The sequence below is a fragment of the Copadichromis virginalis genome, linkage group LG14, assembly GCF_057382275.1.
Source record: "Copadichromis virginalis isolate Kocher_CV1m ecotype Utaka linkage group LG14, C_Virginalis_male_GT1.1, whole genome shotgun sequence".
In the NCBI taxonomy this organism is placed as follows: Eukaryota; Metazoa; Chordata; class Actinopteri; order Cichliformes; family Cichlidae; genus Copadichromis; species Copadichromis virginalis.
The window spans coordinates 43414288-43425541 of NC_140631.1; the positions used below are offsets into that span (position 1 = coordinate 43414288).

General features: G+C 42.2%; 1 protein-coding gene across 5 annotated transcripts in view; it reads right to left on the minus strand.

Annotated features, from left to right (window-relative positions):
* The window catches only part of nyap2a (neuronal tyrosine-phosphorylated phosphoinositide-3-kinase adaptor 2a), a 79919-nt gene extending 69896 nt beyond the window's left edge, over positions 1-10023 (minus strand). For 4 of the 5 annotated variants that reach the window (XR_014914949.1, XM_085431088.1, XM_085431091.1 and 1 more), the window contains exons 1-5: positions 9501-10023; positions 6745-6864; positions 6374-6590; positions 5671-5981; positions 2144-3178 (exon numbers count right to left, since the gene is read on the minus strand). Coding sequence is in view for 4 of the 5 variants with exons in the window: in XM_085431088.1 (XP_085287214.1) it covers positions 2144-3178; positions 5671-5981; positions 6374-6576 (1549 nt within the window). In the remaining variant the exon portion in view is untranslated. The remainder of the gene's footprint in view (positions 1-2143; positions 3179-5670; positions 5982-6373; positions 6591-6744; positions 6865-9500) is intronic. The other variant, XM_085431089.1, reaches the window with a different exon arrangement.
* Between the last annotated feature and the right edge of the window lie 1231 nt (positions 10024-11254).

The window sequence follows — 11254 nt, forward strand, 5'->3', positions numbered from 1 at the left end:
AAAGTAAAACAGGAAATATAAGACATGGAAACACCAACTATACAAGGAGACACGGCAGACAGAGAAGACAGGGAGAACATGGAGCACAGAGACAAGAGTAACTAGATGTGGAACACGGGGAAGGCAAAGTAACAGAAAACTAAGGACTATAAACTAAGACTATAACATAAACAGAAAACATTAATGAGAATCAAAACCATTAAATCCAACAAATCCAAGAATATAACTTCCACTAGAGGGCAGTGCAAGTACCTCCCCAAATAAATTGGTTGCCAACTGCCCGTAAAACAGAAGAGGACGAAGAAGAAATTACATAATACTCATGCTGTGAGTAAAACAATGCAGTGCCTAATAGCAAAGATAAATATTTAAAAAAATAAAGAAAAAGTAATCTGTCTGACCTGGGTCTTGGAGAAAACCCCAACCCAGATGAAGGCCCTAGCATGAGCTGTGGTCAGAAGAAAGCAAAGAAGGTAAACTGCGGACAAACCAAGCCAGTTCCACAATGCCTGGTGTGTGGGGGAAATTATCAATATGTCTTTTGTGACATTTTGTTTGCTGGTGTGCTGTGTGATTTTTCTAATGTGAAATATGTGATGCCCTAGCTGCACCATGGAGATATCGCAGTACAGAAGACTGAGATGTACTTCTTAAAGGGAAGCTGTTAAAAAATAAAACTCTATGCTATCAGTACACCCAGATAAAACTAACTAAATGCCTAATGCATTGGTAGGTTGTCTACCAGTACATTAGAAGATTTAGGTGCTGTAAATTTGTAAAAAATTAAGATACTGTTAGCAGAAAATAACTATAGTCACTGTCTGTTGTTCATATATTCTGTTAATTTAATGCCATCATACCCAATACAATAGAATTAGACAATTAAAGTTTTAGCAGTGTTTTTCCAGTGCAGTTGAAGGTAAAATTGGCTAAATACATTCACTATTTCAGCAGATCTGGGTAACAGTAGCTGTACTCACATATTTTACTGTGAAAATGTATACACATTGGTTAAACCACATACACAACTGTATATGGTGTTTAAATATTGTAAATCAATGATATAGACAAAAAAACATCTTGTGGACTTAAACTGAAGGTTCAATTTTGATTCTAATTGAGCTGAAGTAAACTGACTGTTGTCACCATGGCAACACAGTCTCCCTGGAGAGTCTCTCTGGAGACCGAATGCAGTAATGACAACTTTTTGAGTATTCTCTCATATTTGACTACAAATGAGTGATTTTTTTTATTCTTAGTCAATTTATCAGATTCAGCTGTCCTTATATTTATTTATTATACTTATTATATTTCTCAGCAGCTGACCCAAAGACCATTAGAGACTGAGGAGGCATTCAGGAAAGCTGGCGGGTGTTAGTGTAAATAAATGGTAAATGGCCTGTATTTTATATAGCGCTTTACTAGTCCCTAAGGACCCCAAAGCGCTTTACATATCCAGTCTATCTAGTGTAAATAAAGACGCACAAGCTAAACACTAAGCTAAACACTGTTTTTCTATCGTCTTTTACAGTTTTAGAGTGGGAGATAAACTGGACACTTCAACGTGCTGAACTTAATTTGTATAATGAACATAGTTTGACTGGGTTTTGCTTTGTATTTGAGATAACAAACCGCAGTGTGTAATCAGTGTTACACAACAGCTTGTAAAACTGTTTAATATACTTTTCGTTCAGACGTGTGGATGAGCACCATTGGGTAATAGCAACCAGTCATCAACCTCTGGGACTAAAATTAAGCCAAGGCTCAAATCCTTAAACTTACAGTTCCTCATACATCCAGCGGGGGCTCCAGCAGTGAGTCAGTCCCCATAGATTTCCATGTTAAAATTTCACAGCAGAAACAAACATGTTTACAGCCAGACACACAAGCTGGTTTGGTCTCTGTGGATAATACCCCCCTACATAACAACTGCATGGTGGAGGGTTATTTGTCTCACCTGCTGAAATTGTATTAAGGTTTAAAGTTTGCATTGTTAAAGGATTGGGCCATTATTGTGAATGTGACCTCAGGTTTACTTGCTCTGACTTGTAGTCCCCCAGCACCCCCAAAAACCAAACCTTGTCCTTGATGTGCATCAGGTAGTATAATATGGTGTTGATGCAATACTCTGCAACTCTCTTACCTTCACCCTCCCTGCTCTTCCTCCCTCCTGATCCCCTCTTCATCACCTGTCTACCTGATGCAAACAGGTTGTTGAGTTCGTCTAGTGGACTTGTTGGAGTCTGTGACCTCACGGACATGTTCTGCATGGACCCATGTGTGGAGGAGGAGTTACTGAGTTTAGCCCCTCCTTCACCTGCCCTGTGTGAAGATGATGAAGATGAAGATGAAGAGCGAGGCATACTTCCTCCTGCCATCAGGGTGTCATACGGTGGTGGCCTCTTCAGGCTCAGAGGTGTTAGCGAGCGTCCCATGCTGACAGGAGATGGGCATGCTGATTGGCTGCGGGGGTAACCGTGACCACCGTGTGTGGTGCTGGATGACTTGTAAAGGCTGGAGGGGAGAGGTGGAGCTGAGGAGCGACCAGAAGATGTGATGGTATGAGTGGAGGGCATGTCCCGGTCTCGTTCTTTGCGGTAGTGAGTGGAGCTCTGCGGCTGTTCAACACTGCCCGACTTGCTGTAGGAGACGTTTTCTAACATGGGGAGGCGTGTGACGTCCAAAGGGGTGAGGGGGGACTCATCTGAGTTTGGGGAGCACTGAGCGGGGGCAGGTGGGAAGATGAGCAGTGGTGGGCGGTGAGTCAGGAGATTTGGGAAAGGTGGAGGAATGTCACAGAGTGAGCCGCGGGATGACCAAGCTTCAGGGTCAATGATGGCAGCATTTGTGTCCTGCAGAAAGTCTTCCAGCATTGGGTACTTCATCTCCTCGTACACCGATTCATTCTGGTCGTCCTCCTCTGCTTCCTGACCTTTCAGCCCTCGCAGGATGTTTCCCACCATCTCAATGTAAACTGGCTCCTCTTCGTCTGTGTCCCTGGATGCTGGACTCTGACTTTGGGATGAAGATTTGTCCCACTGCAAGGAAGACTTCTTGTTGCCATGGTTACGGATGTAGCACTCATCAAAGGAGGTGCTGAGCTGAGTATTGGGATTCCTTTTGGGTTTAGGTGGAGGCATCTTCTTGGAGGCATCTTCAGAGTGCAGGAAACATTGAGCTGCAGACAGAGAGCGAACAACTGTCACAACACTTCTTCCATACCTTCTGAAAGCTACAAATTCCTTAGAGAACTATTTAAACTTCAAATTCAAGGGCAGTCATTTTTTCAGTCATCTTACTGACAGAAGAACTAGAATTACTTCAGACGGATACAATAAAAATATCTTCTGCTTTTCAATATAGTCTTAGGGATGGGAATTGATAAGAATTTAGCGAATCGGATTCTATTATCGATATTACTTCTTGGTTTTCATTGACTCCATTATGAAAGTCACCACCATCTCTAAGCAGCATATCAAAGACATTACATTCATGCACATGAATGACATACTGTGCATGTTGGAGGTATTTCTGCTCTTTGTTGCGATCCATGTCGGGGTCATTACTGAAAAAAGTAATTCTTAAAATGAATGCAGTACATAACTTAATTACTCCCAGGAGTAAGTAATTCTTTACAATACTGGTTACATTACTACTACTACTAATAATAATACATTTCATGTAAAAGCTGTCATGACTGTGTGCAGGCAGGAAGAGAGGACCCAAAATACAGGACTCACGGAGGCAAACGTAACTCAAAATATTCAGCTTTATTGCTGGAAAGCAACTGAACAAAAAACTAACTAAACTGAGAATAAAGAACAAACTAATCAGGCAGGCAGGCTGGCAAACAGAACACACAGTGAAAGTGAGGGTGCAACGCAACAACGAGCAGGGCAGGAGGCAGACACTAAATACAAGAGGTAAACAGAGCTAAGAAGAAACAGCTGGGAGAGACGGCTGACGCTGAATAAACTGACGAGACACAGAACTTAACAGACACAGACTCATGAGCACACATAATAACATCATGGACATCAAGGAAAACAGAAAAGTGGGACTAGGGCAGGCACAGAACAGAAACCTAACGAAACCTGGCAAATCCTAATGGAAAACACAATCAGAATAAACAAGATCGTAATAAAGAAACACAAAACACTGAGTCACCAGACTCAGGACCATAACAAAAGCGCCTTTCAAAACACCCAAGGACACTGTACAGAACAAATAAGACAAGCATAAAAACAGGAAATGAACACAATAATAACACAAAGTTTAAGAGCATGGGGAAGTTATACAGAGTAAGCTATCTTGAATAGGTGGACTTAAAAAGGGGGCAAGAAGTGATGTTTCTGAGGTCAGGGGGCAAGGAATTCTACTATTACTAATACTATTGCATTTCTCAGTAAAATGATCATGATCATGTCTTGATGCATGCTCAATCATCTAGGTAAGTAAATCTCCAAAAGTTGATTCTGTTCATCTGGATGTAGCGTTTTGTTTTAAATCCCAAAACACGCTGTGCCAAAAATTGGTCCACCCCAAGGATCAGGTCCCCCGACACAAACAGAGTAACATAGTGTACGTCGTTAAGTGCCAGGAGGATTGGCAGGATTTATACATCGGGGAAACCAAACCTCTGGCTAAGAGAATGGCACAACACAGAAGAGCTACCTTGTCAGGCCAGGACTCTGATTTTTGGAGTCTCATGATCACCATTTAGCAATATTAACCTATAGCTACAGCTACACACCAACAGAGATCTCTAACCTAAAGAGGACACACATATGATCGTTCTCTTAGTATTTAGGTAAGAACACAAAGCTGACAGCACAAAACAAAGATAAAAACCCTTATTGTCTATTATTACTATTATTGTCTTTACCTTACAATATAAAGCACATTGAGGCAACTGTTGTTGGGATTTGGCGCAATATAACTATATTAAAAAACAAAACAAATAACAGGTAAAAACGAAGGCTGCAGCCTGACTGCTCATCCGTTTGTTACCTGATGAAGTTCACTGGCAGCTGGCTTCACCGCAGCCCCAAAATAACGGCTCACTTGGCTGCAGTGTTGTTCTGTCTGTGCAGGTGTTTGCAAAGAGCTGAGATTGTGTTAGCAACACAGTGTAGCTGTTTCTGTCCTGGATGCAGTTTGCACTTTACCATCATGTTCATGTCCTTTAATGCAATAAAAATAAAAGTTCTGTTCATATGCATGCTGTAAACTGCCCTACTCTTTTCCTCCTCCTACAACTGAAATCACCTGATTGTAGCGCAAGTGCAAGAATTGATCGGTGGGATCAAGAGACAAGCAGCTGAACAATTCCAAAGAATTCAACTACTAGGAACTGGTTCTTCTAGAGAACTGGTTCTCGATTCTGATCCCTACAGTGTCTTCATTTAAAGGTCTAAGAAAAGGCTTCACACACTTCTTTAATAATAAAGTCAGGTGAAGTGAAACACATTGAACCTCTCCTTACGAATAATTTCCATCTGAGGCCACGGCAGCATCCTCAACAACGCCACATGGACCAATAGGAGGTCATGAACAATGTTTATAATGAGACCTTGTTGTGGCCATCACCTGAACATCAGTCCTGAACATGCAGATCTAATTTGGTGCCCAGATCTCCACCATGTGAGACATGTGGTTTTAATGACTCACCTTCAGCCTGTTCTAGCTTCTCTTTGGTGTCTTGGTGGTCTCTTCTTGTAACTCCACCCCCATCCACAGTTTCGGAGCTGCTGCTCAATTTGGTGTTGGGATCTCTCTTAGGTTTGGGTGGGGGTTGTTTGCGGCTGCTGCTGGAGTCATCTTCTCCTCCGCCCACTGAGTGGAGGGACTGCGATCTGACGGTGAAGCCCTGGTTGGCTGGGGGCAATCGGTCCTGTGGAGCTGGCATCGTCATGAAACCCATCCTGAAGTGTTTCCCAGAGTACGCCCCATCCGAGGCCGCGGCAACATCCTCACCAATCCTGGTTGCACCAAAGGGAGATCATGTTAGTGTGACTGTCCGATAACACAACAGCTTGTAAAACAAATACAAGACACTCATAATGTTTCTGAAGTGGTGATGTGTTAAACTCTTATTTACATTTAAAACACTAAAAAAATGTCCTAAATATCTCTCTCTCTCTCTCAGACCTAATTAAACTTCTTTTATAAAACTTAAAGAAGTCCAGTTGGTTTCAAGTTCCTTAGATTACCATCACCTGGATGACTGAGTACCTACACAGACATCCAGTTTACCAGAAGTATACCGTATCTAAGCCCATATGAGGTCTGTGTGCTTAAGAGTTTTCTATTGCGGTTTAGATGAGTTTACAGGAAACAACATGGTCTCATTTTAAGGTTTGATGCTTTCTACCTCTTGATGCTTTCTTCCTGCCGTCTTTTTTTCTGGTGTTTTTCATGCAGGTAGGTCCAATTGGTCTGGTTGCGAATGCGGTCGCTCTCTCTAGCAATGTCGGAGGCGTTTTGGATCACCAGACCATCGTATATTCGAAGTCCACTGTCCTCCACGTATTGGAAAAACCTCCTGAATGAAGATCCCTCCTCCTGTGATGTCATGACTCCCTAATGACCTGAGAGGAAGAGCAGAGAAAATCAGTTCACAGTGTTTGTTCCTGTTGGCAGTGCAGATCATGTTTGAATGGTGCAGGGCCACTCGTTAGATCAAAGGTCAATCATCATTCTGAGTGTAAGCCAAAGATTCTTAGTATAACTCATGAATTCCACCTTAAGACTGGTTAGAAGCTGGAAAGCAGCAACGCTGGCTCGTGTAACATCTGCTCACATCTTGTTCAGTTCAACCAGGAAGCCTCAGAGCAGAAGCAAGACAGTTCAGGTGATGTTAGCCTGCCCACAAAAAAACAACACATTTCTGGATTATTGTGACTGATTTCTGTTTTAGTCATCTCTCTTCTGCACAGCTAGGTCTTTGGATTCCCACCTGTGAATGTCCGGACACCGGGGAATGCTGATAATGTAGTCCTCTTTGACGTGTCGTGCACAAACAATAAAATAAACAGCTGTTTATTCGTAACGAAGAATTGTTTTTTGCTATTTTATTAATGTATACATTTTTCCTTGAACTTATTGCTTGTTGATCTCTGCCTTGACATGCAACAGTATTTGCGATTAGTGATTATATTAGTGACGTTGACCATGTGGGTAGGTTGTGTGGGTAAGCTGCATAAAGCTATCTGGATCTGAACAGCAGCAGTATCATTAGCAGTGACTTTTAGCTCTAATCGTTCAGATCAGACATCTTCGTTTTTTATTTTCAAATACAGAGTGAGAGTTCACTGTCGACAAACACGTGTTCTCGTCTCTGCTTCATCAAGTATTCCAGGATACATTTCATTTCAACCAGCCAAGGTTTTATATGATCTTTGAAATGTAATTATTTTGTTCTTCTACTTAAAACCTGTCTGTTTTTAGCAAGTTTGATTTGATATTCACTTTTATTCTTGTGTAATTAGTGCCATTGACCTGTTAGCATATTCAGTACTTTGTTATTGGTCTTATATTTGTCATGATCCTGGGTCATTTTGACCCAGCGTTTTGTGTTTCCTTTTGGCATCACCTTGTGTTTTGTGTTAATTCTGATTTTGTATTAGTTCTTAGGTTTGGTTTTTGTGTTTAGTGCTTCAGTGTTTATCAGCCCTACCTGTGTCTTCCCTCTGTGCTCTGTTCGTGTCCCTGAGTTTGTGTTGTAAAACAGTCTGTGCGTTTCCTGTTTTACTTTGAAGGTTTGTGTCTCGTTGTGTCTAATTAGGTTCAGCTGTGCCCCCCTCCTGTGTGTCATTCCCTCATTACCTTGTGTGTATTTATGGTGTGTCTCTGCCTGTGTTCCTCGTTGCGTCGTCTGCATTACTCTGTGTAACTCAATGTTAATCAGCGTTTCCCTGCCCTGCTTTCTCCGTGTCATTTCTGTGTGTCTTCCGGTGTCCTTAGGTCCCCAGCTGTAACAATATTATTCATGTTTTAACCTGCTGTTTTATTGTGAAGCACTTTGGTATACCGTTGGTTTTTAAATGAGCTATATAAATAAATTTGTATTGTATTGTATGAATTTATTAAAGTAATCATCTGAATATGAGGAACGTGGCTCACTTTTATTCATCTTTATCATGAAGGCTTCATATTTGTTTCTCTGACTTTTAAATAAAGTACTGCTTTGAATTCATCTCGCCATATTGATCCCCTCCCCCACCTCTCTGTTTCTCAGCATCCATCTAAAAATGGAACAGGGAGTCAGCTGGCAGTAACCTAGCAACAGCAGCATCTCTCACAGGAGAATGATGTAATGCATCCTGTAAGCGGGTGAGAGAGGAGACACGAGGAGAGGATGAGGGGAAAGATTCGGATTTGCTACTCAGGGTCTCCCCTTTAGGATCTGTCAAGGTGGAGCTGCTTCACACTCTGAGTTGTAGCAGCCTCCTGAGAGGTTTACTGACTACTCAGTCCTTTACACCACCACCCACATTAACACATACAGCTTCATTACAGATTCTGACCCACCACACACTCCTTCTGGCTCACAGGTTAACGTAACCAGCATGTGTTTGTTGGAGGAAACAGGAATACCATACTCCTCACAGCAGGAAGCTCAAAACAGGAACTGTTCTGCTGTCAGATGGTAGTGAAGTCATGTTACCTACAGTACAACAGGCACTGTTCAGCACTGAGTGTTTTTAGTTGATAACGGTGCTGCTCCACCTATTTATTTCTGTGGGAACACCACCCTGAAGGTTGAGTTTATTCCAGTTTTTTTATTTTATAGCCTCTATCCACTAATTCTGTCTAAAGCACCCATCCATCCATCCATCCATCCATCTGTCCATCCATTAACATATATGTATCCATCCTTCCACGCATTATCCTTAACTCCTTAGCCTACTTTGGAACATGTGGGGTGGTGCCTATTCCAGTATAGGTGGGATACACCTGGACAGGTCAGTAGTCCATCACAGGTGAAACACAGTGATGTATCCACAGCAAGAATAACTGCTTAATGAGCAACTCTCTGATAGTGGGAGAAAACAGGGGTAAGAATATGATAAGTATGTCTTTGGCTGTATCTCTTTGACTTAGGCATGAACCTTCCCACACACACACACACACACACACACACACACACACACACACACACACACACACACGGTTTACACAGAATCACTTCCAATCTGAACTTTGACCTTGTCTTCTTAGGTGTGTTCACCTTTGTTTTTACACTGTTTACTCATGACTGACAGACGTCCCCTTCAAAATAAAAGCAAATCAAATGAAGTTTTCCCTTACTCTAACCCCAACATGGCAGCCATATTGAAGTAAAATGCTGCCGTTTCAGGTTTCACAGAAAGGCGAGAAGGATGTGAAGAAACTGGATATTTTGAACACTGTCAGTGGGAACAGCAGCAGCTCGGAGACAAACAGAAACACCGAAGAGATGAAGGAAGATGACACTGAAGCTGAATGAGGAGCCTTACCTGATGACCAGCAAGGACTCAGACTCCCTCTTCCTCCTACTCTCCCTCCTTCCCTGATTCGATCCTATTTCCTTCCCTGCTTCCTATTATTTTTTCCTTGTTTCAGTCCTCCTTTCTTTCCCCCTTTTGGTCCTCGACTCCTTCCTTCCCTCCTTCAGTCCTCCCTCTGCAGGAACAAAGATGGAGTGATGAGGCTTCTGTTGTCCTCTCAGATCTCTGCAGCTCAGAGGAAATGACAGATTTTTTTGTCTGCATCGACGTTAATCCAGATCCACCCTTCAATGCCACTTTCCTCCCCCGTCCTTCCTTTCCTTCCTCTTCGCCTTTCTTCATTCATATATCCTTACAGTTGCAATAACCACCACTCAAATGCACACACACACACACACACACACACACACACACACACACACACACACAGTCACACTCACACACCCTTCACCCTCACACACACACATCCCTGACGATGGTCGCCACAAGAAACGAGAGGCTGAAACCACAGCAACCTGACAGCATCCTTACTCTGCTGGCTCCTCCCCCTATTGCTGAAGGGTGGGTGGGGGTGGGGGGTAAGGAGGGTGAAGAAGAATGATGAGAGAGAGAGCAGCGTGTTTTTAATGTGTAAATGTGTGTGTTTGTGTGTGTGTGTGAGAGAGAGATAGATGATACCACACAATACTTTATCACAATTGTGTGATGTCACAGCTCCCACATTTACTGACACCTTTCACTGGGAGCAGGAAGTGTCCACAAAATAGTATAAAACACAAAATAAAAGCCCATAACAGGAGATACTAAACAAACAAACAAAAACCAGAAAGGACGTAAAAGTCTGGATCAGATAGGCAGCACTTAAGGCTTGGCTCCATTTTTCAGACTGCTTTGTTCTACATGAACCCCTCCATCATCACCCAAAGGTCCAAAACAAATAAAACTTGTGTCTTTATATATCATGTACCACCTTCTCACTACTAGAACCAGAACCTCTTCATTCAGTGTTCAGTGTCTGCTGAGTCTGTTTTCCTCCACATCTGAAACATGACTTTAAGTGTGCAAACATCATCTCAGAGAGAGTCAGGTGCAAGGAAATCAGGAGCCACTGTGTTTGTCGCTGTCACATTCGTGAAATATTACAACAGGACAGAAAAAAGCACTGAACAAAAGAGACAGAATAGATCCTCTTGCATTTCCTGGCTCCTTATTTCCTTCTTATTCCTCTTTTTCAGGTGGCTTCCTCCTTCTTTCTGTGTGTCACAACAGCATGACATCATCCTGCTTTTGCCCAATTACTTGCCACTGCAATTGTCACATGATTATATAATGTTGGTTTGACATGAATTTATTTCTGAGCAGCTTATTTTTTTCTTTCAGGGCTTATTTTTATTGTTTTATACAAAAATTACAGTGAAAGGGCTTATCAGGCATATTTTTTATTGACAAAAACACTGAATATCCTCGTCCTTCAGAGACTGACTGGTGACTTAACATTATATTAACCCATATCACACGATAGTAGGGTTATGGTTAGATTGGCGATAACTTTTGGGGATGTAAGAGTTAACTGATTAGAATTAATTGTAATTAAACCCCCCTACACACACACACAACAGCTGGGACAGACTTTAGGATGGATGGATGATGGTCTCAGCCTATTCTCACAACACAGTGCATCTTCATCATCATCATCATCATCATCATCATCATCATCGTCTTTATCACTGGAGACCCTCAGCCCTCACACATGCTCTGTGCTG